The following is a 27660-nucleotide window of genomic DNA, read 5'->3' as shown; positions in this document are numbered from 1 at the left end:
ATGTATGTTTGAACATCTTGGCCATGTTCTGTTTTCTCCACCCAGCACAGCCAGAAGAGGATTGGCCACACCTCAGAGCCTGGTTCCTCTAGGTTTCCTCCTAGGTTCCTTCCTTCCTGTTTTTCCTAACCACGATGCTTCTACATCTGCATTGCTTGCTGTTTGGGGTTTTAGGCATGGTTTCCGTATAGCACTTAACAAGTCACATCGGCTGATGTAAAAAGGGCTTAATAAATACATTAGATTGACCAGGTGAATTCAGGGGAAAGCTATGATCCCTTATTGATGTCACTTATTAATTCCACTTCAAATCAGGGTAGATGAAGGGGAGGAGACAGGTTAAAGAAGGATTTTTAAGCCTGTAGACAACTGAGACATGGATTGTGTATGTGTGCCATTCAGAGGGTGAATGGGCTAGACAAAAAATGTAAGTGCCTTTTAACAGGGTTTGGTAGTAGGTGCCAGGTGCACCGGTTTGTGTCAATAACTGCAACACTGCTGGGTTTTTCCATGCCCAACAGTTTCCTGTGTATCAAGAATGGTCCATCACTCAAAGGATATCTAGCCAACTTGACAACTGTGAGAAGCATTGGAGTCAACATGGGCCAGCATCCCTGTGGAATGCATTTTTCACCTTGTTTATTCCATGACCCAACAAATTGAGGCTGTTCTAAGGGCAAAAGAGGTGTGTGTGTGTGGGGGGGGGTGCTACTCAATGTTAGGAAGGTGTTCTTAATGTTTGGTATACTGTGTATATTGTATCCCACTGTATAATGCAGACACCTCTTAGACTTTCCAAACATGTTCAATGAGTCAGGACTTCTATTGATAAAACATTATATTTTTCCTTTTATAATATATGTATTTTACTGGCTCGTGTTATTGAACAGCACAGTATTCTGAATACCCTACTAGGGAATGCAGTAATAAACAGCAATACATTATATAGTTGCATATTCTGTGCTTATGAGTGCAACCTCCACCTCACACAGTCATCATGTACCTTTTTTTATTCAGACGAGAGCTCACTGCTCACCTTCAATCACCAGCAGCCCTGCATAGATTGGAATGAGCCAGCGATATCTCTGATTATCCTTCAGCCAACAGCGACAAGCCTGATCACACATTCAACAGTAAGAGCAGCTACGCAAGGAGCAGATTACCTGGGTTTTAAGTAGCTGCATACCACTTATGAGTGAGAAGAGTCCAGCAGTAGCAGCACAAAAAAGCAGAAGTACCTCTCTGCATTCCAAACTGCACCCTGTTCCCTATACAGTACACTACTTTTGACCAGCTCTGGTCAGAAGTAGTGTATTATTTAGGGTGCTATTTGGGGTGCATCCCTCTTTTTCAATTCCACTTGTCATCATCATGAAGGGTCCTGTACCTACGTATGGCTCGGCTGCCTCCCTGGCCCTAGATGAGGTCCATTATTCAAAGTGACTGATCACTCTCTCTTCAGGGACTGGGGAGCTGTGCAAAGTGGCATATTGGGCCACAACGCCACAGAGAGAGGAGAGGCTGCGCAGGGCTAAATAAATGCACACATTAACATGCTGCATTAGCTTCACCTTGATTTGCTTGTAGTCTCCCACCTGCCTGTCCAACTGGGTTTTTGTACATTTCTTAAGGCGATGCATATTCCTGGGCAGAGAACAGGGACATTCATCAGATTGGTACATAAAGGGGAACACTCTACATGATAGACTACAAGATCAGATTTATGATATTTTTTGTACATGCCTTTTAGTGGCTTTAAAATGAATGCTATGTTAACACCATTACCAATGGCTACAGCCAGAGACAGTCAGTGACATCCCACCTGCTGATCAAATGACCATATGACCCGAGGGGGCTTAGGAGAACTTGCACATCTTTCCAGCAGGACAGCCAGAATAAACAGGCAATCTGCATCCCAAATGGCACCCTATTCTCTACACTGTATAGTGTAACTATGGGCCCTGGTCAAAAGTAGTGCACTATAAAGGGAATTAGGGTGTCATTTGGACAACAGACACAGTCTGTCCCTGTGGGGTGTTGTTGAGGCTGACCGGAAGGTACAGTGGCTGGGCGGAGGAGTCATTTCATCCTCAAGGGGGAGAGATGCATTGCACAGCCCCCGGCCATGACCGTACTCCCACACCACCTAGATGCACTGCACAGCCCTGGCCATAACCGTACTCCCACACCATCTAGATGCACTGCACAGCCCCAGTCATGACAGTAACACCGACACCACAAGGGGAAAACACCTATCATCCGGAACTTCAATAAAGAACATTTAGAATGTAGAACTTTAAATACACTTCCCAAGTTGTTGTAGAAATGTGGGTGTATAAAACAGGTGGCTCTGCTTTTGAAATATAAACAGATCTGCAATAGACCAGACCACAACAGAAGAAATGTTTATATCCTGCGTTTGTTTTTTACCACCATGAACTCAAATTCTGCCTGTGGTAAGAAAGTTGGGCTGATTCTGCCCCAATAGGTTAAAAGTTCCATCTTACCAAACACAAATGCTTTCATCTAACAATTGGGGGCAAAGGAAATATCTCCAACTTCACCAAAACCAACTGTCTTAAAAATATTTTCCCCAAACCTTAGACAGAGTTCAAAATAACAACCTGAAAAATATATTTTAATGGAATTCTGTTATATGGCTGGGATAAGTCTATTGGCTGTGGATTGTTTAGTTTAGAGAGAAGAAAGGACGCAATTCTCTGCTGGCACCTCTGGCTGGTGAGGATAGATAGTGAGTGACAGCTCTCAGGATGACAAGTCCACAAACCTCAGTCAGGGAGAGATGTCTACACAGTAAACAGACTCACTCATAATGCTGAATCATTCACATAGAGTGGAAAAAATACCATTTACTTGTCAGGCCTGAACCCATCTGTACTTGAAGGTATATTTCAGGTATATTTGAAATCAATAGAAAATCTAGAATTCATATAGCTACTCTGAAATATTTCACCCAGGTCGGGTATGCACGGAACATACTGAAAACAATGAGTATAGCTGTCTTTGAATGCTCAGACCATGAATTGTCAGCCATTTTAGGTCCCTTCCTTGGAGTTTCACACTTCTTGCTTCCCCCACTGTGTTGGAATGGAAAGCTGTGAATGAGTGGTGACGGCTACCAGGCTGTAGCCCCAGGGGGCTTCAACTAAGGAGCAGCCAGAGCAGAGGCCCCCTGGAGAGGGGAGTCCATCACAGGATCATTACCTGCCCATGACGGGAATGAATAATACTGTATGTCAAGACGAAAGACCCACCACCTCAACCCATATTCTTTCTTCCTACGGTCTGTGTGTGTCTCTACTTTACTGGGTATATGGACTTTACTTCCTTGAAGTCAGTTGGACTAAATTGGAAATAAACCCAGCTTGCTGCATATGAACTGAACTTTTTCTGTTGCTGGAATACCACCTGTGAGGCTACAGTGGAAATGATCAGCCTGATCTTGACACCTAAAGGATTCCTGTGGAGACTGCTAGATGGACCCAGCGAGCACCATAGCCTATCTGCCAGAGCCCTCCATAAACACAGAGTGGGAAGGGTCACCAACGTTTATACTGAGCAGGACAGACTACATTCATAAGTCTTCATTTGGAGGTTATTTGCCTAAATTAGCTAAAGAAATATTCAGCTATGCAGAACTGTAATGGATACACTGGGTTATTTATTACGCTTTTACCTCAGACGGTGGAAATGCGTTGTCACGTTTGCTCCCTCTCCGGTCTCTAGGTCACCAGGCTGCTCGCTAGGGTGCACACCTGTCCCCAGCGGTACGCTCATAATGACACTCACCTGGACTCCATCACCTCCTTGATTACCTGCCCTTTATATGTCACTCCCTTTGGTGTCTTCCCCAGCCGTCATTGTTCCCGTTTCTTGTTTTATTAATTAAATGTATTCACTCACTGAACTTGCTTCCCGACTCTCAGCGTACATCGTTACAGAATGACGACTCAAACGGAAACATCAGGGAGTGTTTTTTTGTTGTTGTTTTTGTGTTGGGGGTGATGTTGGAGCCAGAGCTACCTGTGAGGCCTTAGACGGTTTGTAGGCTCCCATACCTCAGTGGGTTCGATCGGCTCCCAAGCCTAAGCTGGGTGAACAGGTTCCTGTGCCTCAATTGAGGCAACCGGGGAGGTCTCAGCCGGCTCATCAGGCTCTCACTCCTCAGCCGGTTCATCAGGTTTCTGCACCCCAGCAGAGGTGACCGGTCCGCTCCGGATCCCTGGGATTGTCCCTGTGGTTGGCGTCCTGCGGCTGGAGCCAAACGCACCGGGGAGGGGGTACTGTCATGTATGCTCTCTCCGACGCTCTAGGTCACCATGCTCCCGCGCCTCCGCCGGATTGTCAGGTTCCCGCGCCTTAGCAGAGGTGACCAGTCCGCTCCTGATCCCCGACATCGTCATCTTGGTCTGTGTCCTGCGGCTGGAGCCACGCGTCGTGGAGGGGGTACTGTCACTTGTACTCCCTCGACGGCCTCTACGTCACCAGGCTGCTCGTCAGGGCGCACACCTGTCACCAGCGTTACGCGCATATTGACACTCACCTGGACTCCATCACCTCCTTGATTACCTGCCCTTTATATGTCACTCCCTTTGGTTTCTTCCCCAGTCGTCATTGTTGCTGTTACATGTCGGTGTGCTGTTTGTGTTTCTTGTTTTGTTCATTTATTAAATGTATTCACTTCCTGAACTTGCTTCCCGACTCTGTGTACATCGTTACATAGGTGGGGAAGGGTGGACAAGTAGCATAGCTAGAATGGTAAAGTTTGATGAAAGAAGCAAGATGAGGAAATAGATGGCGACTGAAAGATAGACTATCATGAGATGTGCTCTCACCTGGACTCTCCCTGATTTATGACCATGAACATCTCAGAGGTTGGGTCCTCAGCGATCGCCCCATGGGGTACCAGCAGGCTGACTCCTGCAAGACACAACAACAGGGTCAACAACTACAGTAGGGCGATATCCATATTTTCATACCGTTTCTGTACCTCACCGGGGTATACCGAAAATCCACACAAGGGGCGCTATTTACACCCATAATTTAGGCAACAGGGATCTTGACCAGGAGGGGATTGATTGTCTCTGCTGTAACCAAGAAGCTTGTTCTTGACATCTAACCACTTAGCTAGCAAGTTAGCAAACCAAATGCATAGATGGAGCCCTGAGCTGGATAGTTATAACAGTGGCGTAGCACAGAGGCGCATAATATTACGTGTAAACACAGCCCCACAGCATCAAAGCACAATTAATCTATTACAAACAATGCCATTTACCTTGTGAAATCTGAGCATACATAAAAACAAGACCCAAACAATGCATGAAATCCTGTCTGGAACCTTAAAAAGGTTAGCAGGAGACTAGGGGATAGACAGAGATTCAATACCTGCCTGTCTATAAACAGTAAAGGATGCGTTTCGTCGTCGTACCGCCTGCCATCTCCCTACTGGCAAATCAACTAGTTAGCTTTCATTAAACCAACACCTGTCGCCTTGTCAGACATTTTACTGGTGATCGCTGTATAGGAGCCCTACAGGACCTGTTAAATCATCAGCGTGACAGGGAACCTTTGGAAGCCAAAATAAATAAACTCACATCTCACATAGGAAAAGCTTGAACATCATCAGTTTAAATCCCACAGGAGAGACTGATGACTAATATTGTATTGAAGGTTGTCTGTGTGTGCCTGTTCATGCGTGTGATCACTTGCGCTTGAGTGTGTAGGATATGTATCCACCCTGAAAGAAGAGACTGGCAGTTAGTGATAAGTGTTGGCCATGTATGGCCATCCATCCAGCGTTGTTATAGGTACTGCAGATTGTAGGTGTGAGTGATCCACTTGACTGCTCTGAGTCTCTCTACTCACACATCCAGGAGACTGCAGGAGCCTGATTTCACTGTGCCTCTCCAGTGGAACAGAGGGCTCTACACACATGAGGACCCAGGGGAGAGATGTCAGAGCTACAGTTCACATGGAACTGTTGATCCTGACAGCTGTGGCAGTCCTCATAAACTCATCTACCTCTACTTGAAGTTAGGGTCTATGGTAAGAGGCCTGACCCCTGTTTGCCTGGGAGAGCTGGTGGGAACGTATAGCAGTGTTCCCAATTTTAATTGTATTTTTTATTGTTGGACATAAGACTGTAAAAACACCGGCAGATCAGCTCCAAGTGATTTTAATTTTTGAAATCTGTTCCAAAGTACTTCCACGCATAAGAGACGTGATCCTATACAAATGTAAGCAAGGTTTGAAATAATTACGTTTTAGTGAAATATTATATCCGTTTGGGCTTGTTGTGGTCATTTTGCAGTCTACAAAAAATTGTCGCGCGGCTGAATCTAGTTGATGATCCATGATGTAGAGGAATAACAAACATCTATACTAGCTCGCTATACAGTACTGTAGAAACATGCGTTAGACTCTAGTGAGATTAAAGAAACCTGGAATGCATCCCAAATAGCACCATAATCCCTTTATAGTGCACTACTTTTGACCAGGAACCATAGGGCACTATATAGAGAATCGGGTGCCCATTTGGGATGCATCCCTGGTTTCACTAGCCATGACAGATTTACTAACCCTACTTTTACTTTTAATTAGTCACGTGTATGCATGGTTTTGCTAAATTGAGAACTTAATTTTCTCTTAGAATGGACACACTGAAAAAAATACTATAATGAGACAATATTATCAGAGAGAAGCAATCAAAAAGTAGTCAAGCCATCTGTCTTTATAAATCATGTACTGTACCTCACCAGTATTTGGCAACACCAACTGTTTAATTCTGCTTCAAACACAGCTTCAAGTGTAATTCAGAGTCTTGAAGCTCACCAGTATTTGGCACCACCAACCGGCCGCCCAGATGCCCAAACACGCCCGCGGTTCCCAGCTGATCTTTGGTGGGGTTGAGGTGGGGGCTGTTGGGGGTGAGCAGGCCCTTCTTGGTGCTCCGTCTCTCCATAGTGCTGTTGCTGTAGTCTCGGTTCAGCCCCCTGGGGAAGGTCTCAGGCGGATGGCCTTTGGCAGCATGGTACTCAGCGCGGTCGGCCACACCTAGTGAAACCATAAAGGAGCTCTGAACTTTGACCTTGATGTCTGGCAGGGGGTCAAAGAGCTCTTTGTTGTCTATGGAGTCCTGGAAGCAGATGGGGCTGCTATAGGTCCCACCCACTGTCAGGTCTGGCTGCAGAGAGGAGTTGAGAAGCAGTGGGTTCCCTAGAGAGATGAGAGATGCACACAGCCACATAGTCATTCAGTAATCTAAAACACCTACAGTTGAAGTTTACATACACTTTGGTAGGAGTCATTAAAACTCATTTTTCAACCACTCCACAAATTTCTTGTTAACAAACTATAGTTTTGGCAAGTCAGTTCGGACATCTACTTTGTGCATGACAAAAGTAATTTTTCCAACAATTGTTTACAGACAGATTATTTCACTTATAATTCACTGTATCACAATTCCAGTGGGCTAGAAGTTTACATACACTAAGTTGACTGTGCCTTTAAACAGCTTGGAAAAATTCCAGAAAATTATGTCATGGCTTTAGAAGCTTCTGATAGGCAAATTGACATCATTTGAGTCAATTGGAGGTGTACCTGTGGATGCATTTCAAGGCCTACCTTCAAATTCAGTGCCTCTTTGCTTGACGTCATAGAAAAATCAAAGGAAAATCAGCCAAGAAAAAAATTGTAGACCTCCACAAGTCTGGTTCATCCTTGGGAACAATTTACAAATGCATGAAGGTACCACGTTCATCTGTACAAAAAATAGTACGCAAGTATAAACACCATGGGACCACGCAGCCATCATTCCGCTCAGGAAGGAGACGCGTTCTGTCTCCTAGAGATGAACGTGCTGTGGTGCGAAAGTGCAAATCACTCCCAGAACAACAGCAAATGACCTTGTGAAGATTCTGGAGGAAACCGGTACAAAAGTATCTATATCCACAGTAAAATGAGTCCTATATCAACATAACCTGAAAGGCCGCTCAGCAAGGAAGAAACCACTGCTCCAAAAACCCCATAAAAAAGCCAGACTACGGTTTGCAACTGCACATGGGGACAAAGATCATACTTTTTGGAGAAATGTCCTCTGGTCTGATGAAATAGAACTGTTTGGCCATAATGACCATTATTATGTTTGGAGGAAAAAGGGGGATGCTTGCAAGCCGAAGAACACCATCCGAACGTGAAGAACAGGAGTGGCAGCATCATGTTGCACTTCACAAAATAGATGGCATCATGAGGGAGGACAATTATGTGGATATATTGAAGCAACATCTCAAGGCATCAGTCAGGAAGGTAAAGCTTGGTTGCAAATGGGTCTTCCAAATGGACAATGACCCCAAGCATAGTTCCAAAGTTGTGGCAAAATGGCTTAAGGACAACAAAGTCAAGGTATTGGAGTGGCCATCATAGCCCTGACCTCAATCCTATCGAGAATTTGTGAGCAGAACTGAAAAAGCATGTGCGAGCAAGGAGGCCTACAAACCTGACTCCGTTACACCAGCTATGTCAGGAGGAATGGGCCAAAATTCACCCAACTTATTGTGGGAAGCTTATGGAAGGCTACCTGAAATGTTTGACCCAAGCTAAACAACTTAAAGACAATGCTACCAAATACTAATTTATTAAATGTCTGGAATTGTGAGTTGAAATGTATTTGACTAAGGTGTATGTAAACGTCTGACTTCAAATGTAGCTCTCTCTGCAGGAGCCATAGGTTGAAGTCAAGTGCACTGAGCACTCTCTGTGAACTGATGGAAAATAGGCTTTTAGTATGAATAATATGCCAATCTAGTTGACGAACACAGAGTTACAGTACAGGTAAATAACCTGGACATGAGATACGGTAGATATTCAGGCCATGGCTGAGCCATAGTCACTGGTCAGAGGTAAATGTAACTACCAAGCATACACAGCTTGATCTCCATGATCCATCTGTTTGAGTCAGTTCCTCTCTGTACACAAAGTCACCCTCCTGGAGGACACAGTCTTTCTCTGTCTGTGGGCACAGCACACGGCTGGGGCTGTGTGCTTGTGCATAAGTGTGTGTGTGTGGCTGGGAATGGGCTGAGGGGTCTGTGACGGTGACCGTCCTGTAAGTGAGGGGAGTCCTTAAGCTCACAGCATGGACTCAACAGGCCAAGGAGGGGCGTCTTCAGCCACAGCCATTAGACGCCTGGCCACACTGCCAAACACTGTGTGCAGCTATCTGGCACATCCAGACATTAGGGCCCCAGGACTCCCTGTGCCACGATAACAGCAGTCAAAAAGTAATTGCTGCCCAGCTGCTGCCTGGTGAGGGGTGGAAGGCAGGAGGCTAATGTTGTTTTATTTTTAGGGAAATCGTTAATTACTGGAGGGCTTGATCTGTGTTGTGCTTCAGGGTGTTTCCACTGCAAGACTAACTAGAGGGTATTCAGGGTGTTTCCACTAGAGGTCGGCCGATTATGATTTTTCAACGCCGACACCGATTATTGGAGGACCAAAAAAAACGATACCAATTAATCTGCCAATTTTTTTTTTGTTGTTCTAATAATGACAATTACAACAATACTGAATGAACACTTATTTTAACTTAATATAATACATCAATAAAATCAATTTAGCCTCAAGTAAATAATGAAACATGTTCAATTTAGTTTAAATAATGCAAAAACAAAGTGTTGGAGAAGAAAGTAAAAGTGCAATATGTGCTATATAAGAAAGCGAAGATTTCAGTTCCTTGCTCAGAACATGAGAACATATGAAAGCTGGTGGTTCCTTTTAACATGAGTCTTCAATATTCCCAGGTAAGACGTTTTAGGTTGTAGTTATTCTAGGAATTATAGGAATATTTCCCTCTATACCATTTGTATTTCATTAACCTTTGACTATTAGATGTTCTTATAGGCACTTTAGTATTGCCGGTGTAACAGTATAGCTTCCATCCCTCTCCTCGCTCCTCCCTTGGCTTGAACCAGCAACACAACCACAACAGCCATCATCGAAGCAGCGTTACCCATGCAGAGCAAGGGAAACAACCACAGGCTCAGAGCGAGTGAAGTTTGAAACGCTATTAGTGCGCGCTAACTAGCTAGCCATTTCACTTCGGTTACACCAGCCTCATCCCGGGAGTAGATAGGCTTGAAGTCATAAACAGCGCAATGCTTGACGCACAACGAAGGGCTGCTGGCAAAACGCACGAAAGTGCTGTTTGAATGAATGTTTATGCGCCTGCTTCTGCCTACCACCGCTCAGTCAGATGCTTGTATGCTCAGTCAGATTATATGCAACGCAGGACACGCAAGATAATATCTAGTAATATCATCAACCATGTGTAGTTATCTAGTGATTATGATTGATTGTTTTTTATAAGATAAGTTTAATGCTAGCTAGCAACTTACCTTGGCTTACTGCATTCGAGTAACAGGCAATCTGTCGTTCTGCACCTGAACAAGGCAGTTAACCCACCATTCCTAGGCAGTCATTGAAAATAAGAATGTGTTCTTAACTGACTTGCCTAGTTAAATAAAGGTATACAAAAATGTTGTTTTTTTTAAAACCGGGAAATCAGCACCCAAAAATACTGATTTCCGATTGTTATTAAAACTTGAAATCGGCCCTAATTAAATCGGCCATTCCGATTAATTGGTCGACCTCTAGTTTCCACTGCAAGACTAACTACAGGGTATTCAGGGTGATTCCACTGCAAGACTAACTACAGGGTATTCAGGGTGTTTCCACTGCAAGACTAACTACAGGGTATTCTGAAGCTGCGTGCTGCTTCTCGTAACTTCATCGTCTAGTCTAGTGCCTGAAAATTATGAAAGTCCAAAATGTAACAATATTAAAAGCTATTGCTCTGCAATCAAAAACTGAGGATATAATGGGACATGTTACATTTGACGGAACTGATATAAAGAAATGGAACAGTGTGGTGCAATGAGAAGTAATGTTTTGTTACTGATTGGTAGTGATTTGTTACTGATTGCAGTAGATATAGAACAGGGAAATTCAGCTTCACAAGCCCGGGACAGATAGATAATGCATTTCAGTAGACATTGCTTAAGCTTTCAACCTGACATGTGAACAGCCATGTGCATTTTTCTTCTTCTATCAGTGGAGAAAAATCAGATTATCGCTTGAGTGTGGATCTTTAACATGGTGGATCAAAATGGAATTGTGGAGGAGGTTGCATGAAAGAAGTTAATGAAATGGACCTCACGTTGAATACCTTGAGGGATATGTTTGGAATTGGATCTCTGATTAAAAATCCTTCACGGCCAGCCGTAATGCAGGGAGACAGGGTCAGGCCTAAAGACTCATTCACCACTCTGCCTTAAACCATGTCATGGCAGGAGCGATGTCAAGCATTAAGGGCCTTTTTAAAGCAATCACAAGGCATGAAAAGCTACTGATTCATAAAAGAACACACATGAGTAAAGCTATGTTTTTCTCTCAATGTGTATAACCGGACGTTATTGGGCTTATGAAAAATCTACCGGAATAAGGTAAACTGGAAAAAAAACAGGTCAAGCATAATAAAATACAAGCTATTCGTTAGTCTCCCCCCCTTCCTCTGTAAAATGAGAATCCATAGCTGAAATGAGAAAGCAGAGAATATGGGCTATATTTCAGAGGCTCATTTAGCAGGCTGACGGAGAAGGGAATAGAAGAATGGAGTAATGGTGGCCGGTGGAGGGCACAGCAGGCAGCTCCTGAAAACCTGGCCTATTTAAATACGATTGATGGCCTGCTGGATGTAGCCCGGCACTGTCCCCCAGCTCCCCAGCCTCCCCCTCCCTGGCGTGTGGTGAGGTACATGCATGACTTCCCAGGCCTTGGGAGCATTGGATGTGCATGGCTCCGGCAGGGCTTTTCACAGCGCTGTCACAACTAGACAGAATTTATCACCCACCGCTGTGATGGCTATCACTTCTGCTAACCCAGAAGTGTCACTGACAGTAATATCAATGCATGTAGCAAGGCTGCCTGGGACAAGCCACAGACCCAGACACTTATGAGCAGAAATTATTTCTGTGCACAACAAAAATTGAATTGATGTTCACTATTCCATGCTTTTCACATTTATCCATCAGTGGATTTGGCTGGGGCTATCTGACGACAGGGAAGGGGGTTTGGTTGCTTCACAGTCAAATGTGTGTGGTCTGCAGCCAGGGGTTCACAGGAAGTGTCCGTCAACAATTGATAACCTATGTCTGCAATAACAGAGCATCTGGTCTATCAAAATAGAAGGACAGATCCTTTCAGTGATCATGATAATATAAATCCTAGGCAGATGTGCAGGATAATGCACCGTGCCGCCTCAATGCCAACACATGCAATCTATCACCAGCAGCGGCAGCATTCCTAAAGGAACCTTGACAAACTCCTGCCTGCTGTTTGGCCTTGTGTGAGACAGGGCATACAGTGACAGGCAGCGCTAGCTCACCTTGTCTGGTGGTTTTGAAGTTGAAAGACTGGAAGCCCCCGGTAAGCGCGGACGAATCGATGACATCAACGCCGTAGTCGCTCTGGTTTTTCCGGTACAGCATGACAGCCACCACAAGGACAGTCACAGCTATGATCCCCGCCCCCAGCCCAGAGTAAAGAGCCACGTCGTTGGAGCCATCCATACCTGGTACACACAGAAACAACAGTCTCACTGGATGTATGCTTAGCGTAAGGAATCATGTGTAAGAAGCTTAACTAAGGCAGAGTAAAGAGACATTGAAAAGGGACATGAGAGAATGGTGGTGGTAGTGATTCTAATGTGGTAACATTCTTGGGCATCTTAAATATTAGATGACATGTTCTACAGTATACTGGTTTTGCATTGTTTTAAGGAGCTTTTAGAGAGTGAATTTCTTTTAAAGCAGTGTGCTGGCTGTACATCTCAACATACCCTTTAACTGCTCAACTGACATGCTCCTCTTCTCACCACACACAGGACTAGATGGATTTTTTTTGCCTCTACACCGCTGTTACACAAGACATTCATAAAGCTGTTAACAGTGAGACGGAGGGAGGTATAACTGCTTTCAGACACACATCCCATAAATATATGGTACATACTAAACTACATAGTATGACCAACTGGTCACCGTCTGACAGTGACAGGAAATGATCCGAGGCAAATTCATTTAAAGGAGCTCCGTTATGAAAATTATGTCACCAAATGTTAATCTCCCCATTCTAGAACTTTGAACTCAATGGTCAAGAGCCATGTGTCCTCTGAAACACAACCCTGCCTAGCCAGACTGCTTCTTGACACACTGCCCACTTAACCCAGAAGCCAGCCACACCAATGTGTCACCATACAGCTGGTGACTGAAGTCTGAGTGCATGCGCATGGCCACCACAAGGAGTCACTAGAGCACGATGGGACAAGGACATCCCAAGCCAGCCAAACCCGGACCACGCTGGGCCGCCTCATGGGGATCCCGGTTGCTGCCGGCTGCGGCACAGCCCGGGATCGAACCTGACAGACAGGTGTATCTGTAGTGATGCCTCTAGCACTGCAATGCAGTGCCTTAGATCGCTGTGCCACTCGGGAGGTCCTCAACTCAATGATTTGACCCAGAATGTGTTGCAAACCCAGGCAACAACCACCCAAGCACACATTACGTGAGTGAGCCTGTCTGTCAGCCTAATGAAGGCTCATTACAGACACTGCTGCAGTTCCAGTCAAGGTACTGATGACAATCATTTCAGCAGGTGTCAGGCGGTATATGCACGGGGGAGAGATTATCTGATCTGAGACCCACCAGAGAATGCAAGTGAGGAATCACTGCAAATTGGCCAAATTAGCTTGTTTGCAATAATTACACTCCATTAATCACCTACAATATAGCACATGTTCAGTTGTCACAAGAGATCAATCTCTCGGCTCAATCCGAGAAGGAAAGCCCGTTGTGATGTCACACTTGTGAAAAGTGGACAGTTGAGTGATGGAATGGTAGAACATGGTTCTAATTCTGTTCAGAATCTGACTACAAGTTTTTTTGATGGGTGTGATGGCTGTGTAAAATGCAGGTAAATTAAAGTTAACCAAGTAGGTAGCTGTCAAAAATAGGTGCCCATAACAAAAAATCTGCTAATACTCTGATTCTGGACCCTGAACTTTCATCTAGTGACAATTTGGTCATTTTTATGCCTCAGAAATTAGGTCAAGAGTTTGGGGTTGAAGATAAAAGAAATGCAGAAAGGAAGGACTCACTTTGAGGTTTAACATCATGCAGCAGCTTTCCATCTGCAAAGACAGAGAGAATGTGAAAAGGAGAAAGAGACGAGGTGATTAAACACCAGCCCTGACTGTGTCACAAATGGCACCCTATTCCCTTTATGGTGCACTACTTCACTACAAAAGTAGTGCACTATAAAGGGAATAGGTTGCCATTTGGGACACATACCGAACAAGGTGATTAAACGCCAGCCCTGTGTGAGTGAGGTATCCTACTAGTGCATGTCTTTCAATCAATCATGTGGAGATGCCCTACCACTGAGATATACAGATACAGACTGCCCAGATAATGATGACATCATTACCAGACTCAAATCAACATGGATAAAAGTGGCCAAGGGAGAGATTGGCAAATGGGTCTGAAAAATACTTTGATCATGATCATATCTCTCCTTCACAAGGAGGAAAAGAAAAGGGTCAAACATTTTTTGACAATTTATGATTACCAATGGAAAATTGGAGCTAAACAATGCTTCTTTTGTACCAAAGAAACCCAAAATAACAATCCTACTTTGTAAAACATACTGTTGGCTCTCTTTCTTTATTTCCAGCCAGACAGACAGACAGACAGAAAGGGCAGACAGACAGGAAGGGCAGACAGACAGGAAGGGCAGGCAGACAGGAAGGGCAGACAGACAGACATACAGACAGACAGAGACAGACAGGAAGGGCAGACAGACAGACAGGAAGGGCAGACAGAGAGACAGACAGACAGGAAGAGCAGACAGAGACAGACAGACAGAGCAGACAGACAGACAGGAAGAGCAGACAGACAGGAAGGGCAGACAGACAGGAAGGGCAGACAGACAGACAGACAGACAGGAAGGGCAGACAGACAGGAAGGGCAGGCAGACAGGAAGGGCAGGCAGACAGACAGAGACAGACAGGAAGGGCAGACAGACAGACAAACAGAGCAGACAGACAGGAAGAGCAGACAGACAGGAATGGCAGACAGACAGGAAGGGCAGACAGACAGACAGGAAGGGCAGACAGACAGACAGGAAGGGCAGACAGAGAAGACAGGAAGGGCAGACAGAGAAGACAGACAGACAGGAAGAGCAGACAGAGAAGACAGACAGACAGGAAGAGCAGACAGACAGGAAGGGCAGACAGACAGACAGACAGGAAGGGCAGACAGAGACAGACAGACAGGAAGGGCAGACAGAAACAGACAGACAGGAAGGGCTGACAGACAGACACTGTATATACAGTATATATACAGAGTGCATTCGGAAAGCATTCAGACCCTTTGACTTTTTCACATTTTATTACATTACAGCCTTATTCTAAATTGCTTAAATAGTTTTTTCTTCCTCATCAATCTACACACAATACCCCATAATGACAAAGCAAAAGGTTTTTTACCTTTTTTTGCAAATGTATTAAAAATTACAACTTAAATATCACATTTACATAAGTATTCACCCTTTACTCAGTACTTTGTTGAAGCACCTTTGGCAGCGATTACAGCCGCGAGTCTTCTTGTATTTGGGGAGTTTCTCCCATTCTTCTCTGCAGATCTCAAGCTCTGACTGGTTGGACGGGGAGGCTCGCGACCACTGTACAGCTATTTTCAGGTCACTCCAGAGATGATAAATCGTGTTCAAGTCCGGGCTCTGGCTGGGCCATTCAAGGACATTCAGAGACTTGTCCCGAAGCCTCTCCAGCGTTGTCTTGGCTGTGTGCATAGGGTCGTTGTCCTGTTGGAAGGTGAACCGTTGCCCCAGTCTGATGTCCTGAGAGCTCTGGAGCAGGTTTTGATCAAGGATCTCTCTGTACTTTGCTCCGATCAAGGATCCCTCTGTACTTTGCTCCGTTCATCTTTCCCTCCATCCTGACTAGTCTCCCAGTCCTTGCCGCTGAAAAACATCCCCACAAGATGATGCTGCCACAGCTATGCTTCACCGTAGGGATGGTACCAGGTTTCCTCCAGACACGACGCTAAGAATTCAGGCCAAAGTTTTTAGTCATTTTCATGTAGAGTTGATTGTGTGTTTGGATCATTGTCTTGCTGCATAACACAGCTGTGCTCCAGCTTGAGATCACAGACAGATGGCCTGACATTCACTTCAAGTTTGCCAAAAAGGACATGGAAGCACCTGGATGTTCATCAAGTTTTGGAAGAATGTTCTATGGGCAGATGAGTCAAACATGGTAGGTAGTGTGACAAGCCAAGACAACGCATATTGTAAGAAATGTGCAAACATTTCTAAAAACCTGTTTTTGCTTTGTCATTATGGGCTATTGTGTGTAGATTGCTGAGGATTTTTATTTATTTAATCAATTTTAGAATAAGGCTGTAACGTAACAGCCTTATTCTGAAAATGATTAAATATTCCCTAGACATTTTTGCAAATTTCTTAAACAGGAAAAACAAAAATACCTTATTTACATAAGTATTCAGCCCATTTGCTATGAAACTGGAAATGAAGCTCAGGTGCATCCTGTTTCCATTGATCATCCTTGAGATGTTTCTACATCTTGATTTGAGTCAACTTGTAGTAAATTCAATTGATTGGACATGATTTGGAAAGGTACACACCTGTCTATATAAGGTGCCACAGTTGACAGTGCATGTCAGAGAAAAAAACAAGGCATGGGGTTGAAGGAATTGTCTGTAGAGCTTCGAGACAGGATTGTGTCGAGGCACAGATCTGGGGAAGGGTACCAAAACATTTCTGCCGAATTGAAGGTCTCCAAGAACACAGTGGCCACCATTTTTAAATGGAAGAAGTTTGGAACCACCAAGACTCTTCCTAGAGCTGGCCGCCCGGCCTCATGGGTCTCCCGGTCGCGGGCCCGATGGTCACTCTGACAGAGCTCTAGAGTTCCTCTGTGGAGATGGGAGAACCTTCCAGAAGGACAACTATCTCTGCAGCACTCCACCAATCAGGCCTTTATGGTCAAGTGGCCAGACGGAAGCCACGCCTCAGTAAAAGGCACATGACAGCCCACTTGGAGTTTGCCAAAAGGCACCTACAGACTCTCAGACCATGAGAAATACGATTCTCTGGTCTGGTGAGACCAAGATGGAACTCTTTGGCCTGAATGCCAAGCGTCACGTCTAGAGGAAACCTGGCACCATTGGTGCACAACTGAGGACATGTACATTAGAGTGTCTAGTTTGAGAAACAGACGCATCACAAGAACTCAACTGGCAGCTTCATTAAATAGTGCCCGCAAAACACCAGTCTCAACGTCAACAGTGAAGAGGTGACTCCGGTATGCTGGTCTTCTAGACAGAGTTACAAAGAAAAAGCCATATCTCAGACTGGCCAATAAAATAAAATATTTTAGATGGGCAAAAGAACACAGACACTGGACAGCATTCCAGAGTCACCTCTTCACTGTTGACGTTGAGACTGGTGTTTTGCGGGTACTATTTATTGAAGCTCCCAGCTGAAGACTTCTGAGGCGTCTATTTTTCAAACTAGACACTCTAATGTACTTTTCCTCTTGCACAGCTGTGCACCTGGGCCTCCCACTCCTCTTTCTATTCTGGTTAGAGCCAGTTTGCACTGTTCTGTGAAGGGAGTAGTACACAGCCTTGTAAGAGATCTTCAGTTTCTTGGCAATTTCTCGCATGGAATAGCCTTCATTTCTCAGAACAAGAATAGACTGACAAGTTTCAGAAGGAAGGACTTTGTTTCTGGCCCTTTTGAGCCTGTAATCAAACCCACAAATGTGGATGCTCCAGATACTCAACTAGCCTAATGTCAGTTTTCTTGCTTCTTTTAATCAACACAACAGTTTTCAGCTGTGCTAACATAATTGCAAAAGGCTTTTCTAATGATCAATTAGCCTTTTAAAATGATAAACTTGGATTAGCTAACACAAAGTGCCATTGGAACACAGGAGTGATGGTTGCTGATAATGGGCCTCTGTACGCCTATGTAGATATTCCATTAAAAATCAGCTACAATAGTCATTTACAACATTAACAATGTCTACCCTGTATCTTTGATCAATTTGATGTTATTGCTAAAAATGTGCTTTTCTTTTAAAAACAAGGACATTTCTAAGTGACCCCAAACTTTTGAATGGTAGTGTATGTGATTTATTTTTAGCCTGGTAATTAGTGTCACAGTTTGAGCCCCATTTCAAAAACGCAAAAGTGGCACTAGTTTACAGTTGAGTAGACAAATGTGTAACTCTCAATATTTAATTAAAAACCTCTCATTGTGCAACATTCACGAGAGTTAATCATATTATGGGTGATGCATTGGATGAAATTGCACATCTGTTACAAAATCTCTTTGACAATTGTGGTCAGAACTTCCAAACTGTGGTCAAAACTGAATGCACCCTCCATGTCTTCAGTGATAGCTACGCTCTCGTGATGCAGGGGGACGTTTCGCATGAACACTACAGGAGGGATTACCATAGTGTTATCATGCACTGAGAGCTCTAGCAATGTGGACTTCATTTCAGTATGTGTATTTATCCAACAAATCCCTGTGTGGCAAGCTGTTCATATGTGTTAATGACGGGTCCTGTTGTGATCAGTGTAATGGAGATGTGGCTTATGGAGATGACAGTGAAGGTTAGGACCGCAATCTAGAAAGGAAAGAGAAAGGAGTAAGGGACATACTCTGGGAACACATTCCTCCAGTGCAGTTCTCTGTGGTGTCGCTGGGCCCATCACACATCTTGCCCCTGTGTCTGGGTGGTGGATCATTGCACTCCCTCCTACGCTGTCGCTCACACTGCACACTGCACAGCGTCCACGCGCTCCACTCCTCCCAGCCACCATCAACTGTGAATGAGGAAATGGAACACCAACACAGAGACAGAACAGAAGGTGAGGCGGTGGTCCATCTCAGAGCATATTCACTCCACATTAACCCTCAGGTTCTTCTCACATAATGGGAACGCTCTTCTTTCCCCCATGCAAAATGTGAAATTAAACCCCTTGATGTAGCCGTGCATGTTTATACTCAGGTTCCTCTGTCGTCTGTGTTATTTGATCTAGGAGGAACCCATCATGCACAGATAACTAATATTGGTAGACCATACGGTGCCAAAAGAGATTTCTTGGCTGAGTTTTGCGGAGACCGTAATCCGTCTCTATGCACAATCTCTGGAGAACAACGCAATTTATTTGTAGCGTTCCATGAGTTCTAAAAGCACTCTGCGCTACATTCTTTCAGTTTTCTTCTCAGCTAATTTAATGCAAATGTATGTTTTTATATGATGCAGAGAATACAGAGTGTGTTTGGGTTGACCATGTTAGTGCATACATATTGTGCTCTCGCCAGATAGCTTCTTCCCTACCCAATCCAGTCTCTCTCTTGAAGGCTTTTGAAGACCGTTACAGTAAGACTGAGAACTATTACAAACTATTTTCTGGGACAGGAAGACACAGAAGAGATACATAACAGCAGCAGCAAACAACATACAGTGGGGTCCAGACTTATTGTTATTTTTATTGTTGGTTCCCTCGATAAAGATGAGCAAAAGACTCAAATAAATCAAAGAAATACTGACCTATATTGAATTTTTTTAAAATAAATATTTTTTACAATTATATTATTTTATACTAATAGTCAGAGAAAAATATTTTGTTAAACAAGTAATACAAATAAAGATCTACAAAAGGTCAAAATGATTGGATCTCCCGTTTCCTCCCCCTGCGAGGACAACGACACTGAGCCCCTTTCTAAAATATTTCATGAGGTTGGAGAACACATTGGGAGGGATCTTAGACCATTCCTCTATACATAATCTTTCCAGGTTCTTAAAATCCTTTGTCTGTGCTTATGGACTACTCTTCAATTCAAACCAAAGCTTTTCCATGGGGATCAAGTCCGGAGACTGAGATGGACATTGCAAAATGTTGATTTTGTTGTTAATTTACTGTTAATGAATTTTGATGTGTGCTAGGAGTTATTGTCTTGTTGGAAGATCCACTTGGGGCCAAGTTTCAGCCTATACACAACTACAAAGACTAGAAGACGTACACACAATATCATACAGTATTTATAGTCTTGCATATCCAGATGTTGACTCTGCACCTAGATGCTGGCATGGCACACCAGCCTACTATATTCAACAAATCATAAAGTTGAGCATACTATCCTTGAAAGTCAAATGGCTTAACCTTTGGAGACATTCCCAGAAGATACCAGTCTATTCTTTCCAGGTGAAACCTAATGATCTCTGTGAGTAGAGAAGTCTATTCACCAGCTCTACAGTACTTCATGAGGTAGAAGAACTTACTTGGACAGAGGGCATTACAGGTGATCTTCTGCACAGACATGCCCTGGCAGAAAGCCCCTCCATTAAGCGGGGCAGGGTTGGTACAGGTACGGGAGCGTTTCTGGACACCCCGACCACAGGGAATGTTACAGGGAGACCACTCTGTCCACAGCGACCATCCACCATTCACTACAGAGAGATAGATGTGGGTGAGTTATGGAGATATGAGGGGTGGGTTAGGGAGATAGGGGTGTGTGTTAGGGAGATAGGGGGGTGCGTTAGGGAGATAATGATAAAGAGAGGGAAACTTTATTTAAGAGGGCAATCAGCAGTTGCTACATCCAGTTTCTGACTTACAGTACCAGTCAAAAGTTGACACACAATATTTTTTCTATTTTCTACATTGTAGAATAATAGTGAAGATGCCAAAACTATGAAATAACACATATGGAATCATGTAGTAACCAAAAAAGTGTTAAACAAATCAAAATATATTTTATATTTAAGATTATTCAAAGTAGCCACCCTTTGCCTTGATTGCACACTCTTGGTATCTTACTGAAGAGGTCTGAGACTTTCAACATGGCACCGTCATAGGATCTCCACAGCGACCAACTTGTACATTTCTCATGAGCTTAGTTCAACTGTCATACCCTATCAGAACCCAAAATATAAGCTTGTTTTACTCCAATGCTTGTAAACAAAGTAAATGTAACCAAACACTCCATAGCCTCAAAACACGCTGGTTATCATGATCATTTTTATATCAGTCTTTGCATCCATAGTTCTTTCTATGAATTTGAGAATGATTACATTTCTCCAGCACATCCCTCTTTTCACTGAAACAGTGGTGTGGGAGTACACTTTATTATTGTTTCAACTGCTGATTTGCCTTTTAAGTTAATCAAATCTCCTACAGAGTTAACTATACAGACAACAGTTTAGAGGTATTAATGATTAGCAATGCTCCATGATGTTACATCAATAGATTCTTGAGCATATTGTGTACAGTACATCAAAGGTGGGAAATGTGCACTACTCTTAAGTTAATTGCCAGTTCAATTATCAAAGCACTTTGTATCAAGGAGAAAAATTGGTAAGACTAATCCATTCAAACAGGCCACGGCACATTCACATAGTTGGGCAATTTAAATCTGAATGAATGAGAGGTTATTTTACTGAGTCGTCAACTCCTTTGGTCTGATTTGTTTGCTCTGTCATTTGTATGTGTGGGGACATGGAGGAACATATTTACCAACATTTTCTGAGCTCCCGAATTGCTTCAAGGCCTCTAGCAAATGCGTAATTAATAAGCAACACTCCTTTAAATGAGATTAAGACACAGTATCTTATTCCCTTTCATAAAATACACATTGATTTCAAAGGGGAGGCAGTCAATTAACTCTTTGAATAATACATTTATCTAAATAAAGGGAAAAAGCTTTCCTCACAAAAACACTAAGATGGGTCTCTTAATCACTTGTGTGGGGGGCATGAAACACTAAAATTGATCTGAGGCACCCTGTTAACACTACAGACTGGTTTCCCAGACAAAGATTAAGCCCAGTCCAGTCCTGACTAAAAAGCATGTTCGATGGAGTATTTTCTTAAAATAGGACTAGGCTTAACAGGTTATTTCCTGTGTCCAGGAAATAAACACGACAACAGACAAACACAGTCAGTTAGTGGCTGGGGCTGGGACCGGAGCCTTACCGAAAACAACCACAGTGGCTGTGGAACTGCGTCTTTTGGCCACGATGTTGCTGGCCAGGCACGTGTAGTTTCCTGAGTCGGACAGTCGTGCCTCGTTGATGATGAGATTGTGGTCAGCTCGGGTGTCAATGTTGTCATCCGTCAGGGAGCTCACCAGCTCCTCGTTCTTCAGCCACTCCACCTGCCGACAAGAGAGAAGAGAGAGAGAGACAGAAAAGAGGTAGACAGAGTTAGAGAGAGAGACATAGAAAATAGGTAAACATTTAGAGAGAGAGAGAGTCAGCGAGAGTTAGAGAGAGTTATTACAGACTTATTACAGAATACAACCACACCAGATCACCCAACCACATGACCGCAGCCATTAGGCGTTCAGAGGGCCATAACCAATTACCAGCAACACAGACAGAGAGGAAAACAAATTATGAATTACAAACTTAGTGATGCTTTACTGCTCCAATGCTCCTACCCTGGTATATGGAACTGCATCACTGCTTTTGCAAATTATATTCACACTGCGGTGAAATAGGGCTGGTTGATGGATTTACAGGGTGCTTCATATAGCAAACACATGCCGTGTTTTCAAACTGTAAAAACATGCACACACACTGTACAAAATATTAGAAATGCCTTCCTAATATTGAGTTGCACCCCCTTTAACCCTCAATTTGTCAGGAAATGGATTACAAGGTGTATAAAGCATTCCTCAGGGATGCTGGTCCATGCTTCTCACAGTTGTGTCAAGTTGGCTGGATGTCCATTAGGTGACGGACCATTCTTGATACACACAAGTAAATGTGAAGCGTAAAAATAAAAAAACAGCAACCTTGTAGTTCTTGACACACTGAAATTGCCTGGCACCTACTACCACTATACCCCATTCAAAGCCAAGTGGATATATTTTGTCTTGCCCATTCATCCTCTGAATGGCACACATACAAAATCCAGGTCTCAAATATCTGAAGGCTTAAAAATCTGTCATCAACCTCTCTCCGCTCCTTCATTTACTATTGCAGCTCTGTGGATGTAACATTTATTGACAAATTTGATACCTTATGGAAACAAAGCTTGTATTATAAGGAGGATGGGCTCCACCGACATTTTTGAGATCCTGGATCTTTTCACAGTATTATAAGGCTGAGTTGAGACAATGACTTATCAATGACCCAAGTCCAGCTCATTTAATCCCTACTATTGTGTCACTGAGTTGTCATAATGAGTCAGCAAATGTACATTATCATAGGGTCGTTGGAAAACAATGTAAGTAACCTAATTTATGTCCCTCTTACTGCCCCGAAGGCCTCTGCTGATCCCACAGCTATTGTATGCAGTAATCATGACCCTATTATAAGAATATTTTGAAGATAAATCCACAACGCAGAGGACGAGAGTACTAGAATTAACGATCAACAGGTATCAATGTAAATAGTAGGTCTTCAGGTCAACCGCTGTTTAGAATCTGTGGGATGTCAGTCCTGGACTCAGAGCTACGTGTGCCATGTTTTCATTGGTCTGTACGTTGAGTCTGGAGCAGGATGCTTGTTATTTGGCCATTGGCCCAGTTGTACTGGAAGAATTTCTGATTGGTCAACCCCCAGCTAGGGTGGGGGGCTATAAATGGCATCCTGTTCCTTTGTTCTGTGGAGAAAAGCTGAGGACAGGGGAGACTGAACATCTAACTCCCAGCATAACGTCTATGGATTTGTCCTTCTCAAATAAACTATTTTTCTCCCCCTGATTTGTTCTGGAGTTTGTGTTATTGAAGAATAACATTAACTGCTAACACTATGAACCAGAGTAATAATGTGTAGGGGTGGCAGTGTAGCCTAGTGGTTAGAGCATTGGACTAGTAACCGAAAGGTTGCAAGTTCAAATCCCCTAGCTGACAAGGTACAAAATCTGTCGTTCTGCCCTTGAACAGGCAGTTAACCCACTGTTCCTAGGCCGTCATTGAAAATAAGAATTTGTTCTTAACTGACTTGCCTAGTAAAATAATGGTAAAAAAAAAAATGTAAGTAGAGCTGGTGTGCCCTAGTAGGAAGTCCACTATGTGCAGCTCACCCTGCACTAATAAAAAAATAACCAGAGCATGTCTTCCTCAGCTAAGCAAGAAAAACAATTAAGCATCCCAGAAAAGTGTTTAAAATTTAAAATAGCCTACGTTAACATATGTAGCTTAGAAACAAGGTTCATGAAATCAATAATTTGCTAGTAACAGATGACATATTCTGAAAATATCTGAAACTCACTTAGATAATACCTTTGATGATACATTGGTAGCAATACATGGTTATAAAAGCTACAGAAAATACAGAAATGCCAAAGGTGGAGGTGTGGCTATATTCAGAACCACATACATCATCAAGCATTTCACAGATGTTATCCAGATACTGACTGTTCGCTGCCGGTGGCCTATAGCACCTTCCCACCAGAATGGGCTTTAGGCGAGGCAGATGACCTGTAGCCATATGGACAGTATATAACAGTATTTAAAATTAGATCCTCTCTAAGCTTGACAGGAATGTGATATCAATAGTGAGGTATACTTTCTGGGTGATTTAAATATTGACTGGCTTTCATCAGGCTGCCTGTCACATGGATGACGCTGGAGGGACAAAGCCGGTACGGAGAGTAAAACATTTAATAAATAACAGACATGGAACGAGACAGGAACAGCGTCAGCAAACAAGTAACACAAACAAAAGACAATCAATACAGCAGTGGGGAACAGAACAAGGGAACTGACAAATATAGGGGAGGAAATAAACAGATGAGTGAGTCCAGGTCAGTCCAATTTCGCTGATGCGCGTGCGTGACGAGGGAAGGCAGGTGTGATTAATGGATGGAAGGAGTGCGTGATGAAGGGCAGTCTGGTGCCCTCAAGCAGCAGGGGGGGAAGAGAGTGAGCAGACGTGACACTGCCCACTCAAGAGAAGGCTTCTTTACTGTAACTAGTGCCTCCAACCTGGTTCAGGTTATCAATCAACCTACCAGTGTAGTTACAATCAGTACAGGAATGAAATCATCAACATGTATTGGTCCTTTCTTTACTAATGCTGCAGACATTCGTTTGAAAGCAGTATTCAAATCCATCGGATGTAGTGATCACAATATGTTTAGGAAAACCAAAGTTCCAAAGGCTGGGCCTAATATTGTTTATAAGACGAGATACAATAAGTTTTGTAGTAATACCCATGTTGTTGATGTGAAGAATATTTGTTGGTCTGTGGTGTGTAATAAGCAGTCAATAAGTAACATTTTAAGATCTTTGAAAGTTTCTTTAAGTGTAGTTGCAAAAACCATCAAGCGCTATGATGAAACTGGCTCTCATGAGGTCCACCACAGGAAAGGAAGACCCAGAGTTAACTCTGCTGCAGAGGATAAATTCATTAGAGTTAACTGCACCTCAGATTACTGCCCAAATAAATGCTTTAAAGTTCAAGAAACAGAAACATCTCAACATCAACTGTTCAGATGAGACTGCATGACTCAGGCCTTCGTGGTCTAATTGCTGCAAATAAACCACTACTAAAGGACACCAATAAGAAGAAGAGACTTGCTTGCTTGCCTGTCTTTTGGTCTGATGAGCCCAAATTTGAGATTTTTGGTGCCGCTGTGTCTTTGTGAAACACAGAGTAGGTGAACGGATGATCTCCGCATGTGTGGTTCCCACTGTGAAGCATGGAGGAGGAGGTGTGATGGTGTGGGGGTGCTTTGCCTGTGACACTGTCAGCGATTTATTGAGAATTCAAGGCACACTTAACCAGCATGGCTATCACAGCATTCTGCAGCTTTTTCAACAGGACAATGACCCAACACACCTCCAAGCTGTGTAAGGGCTATTTGACCAAGAAGGAGAGTGATGGAGTGCTGCATCAGAAGACCTGACAATCACCCGACATCAACCCAATAGAGATGGTTTTGGATGAGTTAGACCGCAGAGTGAAGGAAAAGCAGCCAACATGTGCTCAGCATATAAGGGAACTCCTTCAAGACCGTTGGAAAAACATTTCAGGTGAAGCTGGTTGAGAGAATTCCAAGAGTGTGCAAAGCTGTCATCAAGGTAAAGGGTGGCCACTTTGCAGAAACAAAATATAAAATATATATTTTTAAATGTAACACTTTTTTGGTTACTACATGATTCCATATGTGTTATTTCATAGTTGAGATTTGTTCACTTTTATTCAATAATGTAGAAAATAGTAAAAATAAAGAAAATCTCTTGAATGACTAGGTGTGTCCAAACTTTTGACTGGTACTGTATATCTAACCAAATTATGAAAGACAAGCATTGTAATTTTTTATTCTGTAAAGTAATTGTGGAAGAGGTGAAAAAAATGTTGTCTATCAACAATGACTATTATGGCTATTATGTTTCAGGTAAGACCCAAATGCAGACTGTGTTGAAGTAACAATGTTTATTACGGCAAGAGGGGCAGGTAAACGAGTCAGGCAGATAATCCAGAGTGGTGGGGACAAGGTATAGGACGGCAGGCAGGCTCAGCGTCAGGGGTAGGCAGAGTGGTCAGGCAGGCGGGCTCAGAGTCAAGACAGGAAAGGGTCAAAGCCAGGAGGGCGAAAATCAGAGAGACTGGGGAAAAGCAGGAGCTGAGACAAAAGTGCTGGTTGACTTTACAAACAAGATGAACTGGACAGGTGAAACAGATCAGGGTGTGACAGCCGCCCCCCCTCTCTCTCTAGGGACGCCACCTGGTGTCCAACCTAGGCGCATACCTGGTTGAGCGGGGTGCCGGCGTTGGAATTCAAAGATGAGGCCTGGGTCCAGGATGTCCCTAGCGGAGACCCAGCACCTCTCCTCCAGGCCATAACCCTCCCAGTCAACCAGGTACTGGAAACCCCTGCTCAGAGGTCGAACCTTCAGGAGACGTCTCACCCTGTATGCTGGTTGGCCATCGATGAGACGAGGGAGAGGGGTGGGCCTGGAAACAGGAGACAAGGACTGTGAAACATGGATTTACATCTAGACACATGAAAATGTGATAAGACCTGATGGCGCTGAAGAACATGGCTGACGTTTTACATGCTCCCAACCAATTGTGCAATTCTGTTAGTTTAACTTATTTGGTACATCATTTTTCTGCTACTGTCTCTTATGACCGAAAATAACTTCTGGACATCAGAACAGCAATTCCTCACCGCGGACTGGAAGAAATATTTTCCTTTATTAATGAGTCCGACGAGAACGATTTACTGCTTTCACTGGAACAGGCCCAGATCCCCATCATTTTCTTGAAGAAAAGACACAGGAAAAGGGGCCATAGATTGGGCTGCCTTCTGAGCATCTGTAGGCGAGCAAGTAAACTCCCCCTGCCATCCGTTCTTCTTGCTAACGTGCAAACATTGGAAAATAAAATTTATGACCTACGATTAAGATTATCCTACAAACCGGACATTAAAAACTGTAATATCTTATGTTTCACTGAGATGATACGGATAATATAGACCTGGCGGGAGTTTCCATGCACCGCCAGAACAGAGAA

General features: G+C 43.6%; 1 protein-coding gene across 1 annotated transcript in view; it reads right to left on the bottom strand.

Moving 5' to 3' along the window:
• Positions 1–27660, bottom strand: part of LOC112266092 (netrin receptor UNC5D-like) — an 84477-nt gene that overhangs the window by 22382 nt on the left and 34435 nt on the right. Inside the window, exons 5-11 of the mRNA XM_042331158.1 lie at positions 22163–22343; positions 20471–20638; positions 18843–19007; positions 14228–14260; positions 12461–12646; positions 6853–7236; positions 4857–4941 (exon numbers count right to left, since the gene is read on the bottom strand). Coding sequence (XP_042187092.1) covers positions 4857–4941; positions 6853–7236; positions 12461–12646; positions 14228–14260; positions 18843–19007; positions 20471–20638; positions 22163–22343 — 1202 coding nt within the window. The remainder of the gene's footprint in view (positions 1–4856; positions 4942–6852; positions 7237–12460; positions 12647–14227; positions 14261–18842; positions 19008–20470; positions 20639–22162; positions 22344–27660) is intronic.

This window comes from Oncorhynchus tshawytscha, linkage group LG12 (genome assembly GCF_018296145.1).
Source record: "Oncorhynchus tshawytscha isolate Ot180627B linkage group LG12, Otsh_v2.0, whole genome shotgun sequence".
Classification (NCBI taxonomy): Eukaryota; Metazoa; Chordata; class Actinopteri; order Salmoniformes; family Salmonidae; genus Oncorhynchus; species Oncorhynchus tshawytscha.
This window is presented reverse-complemented; position numbering and strand designations above follow the sequence as displayed.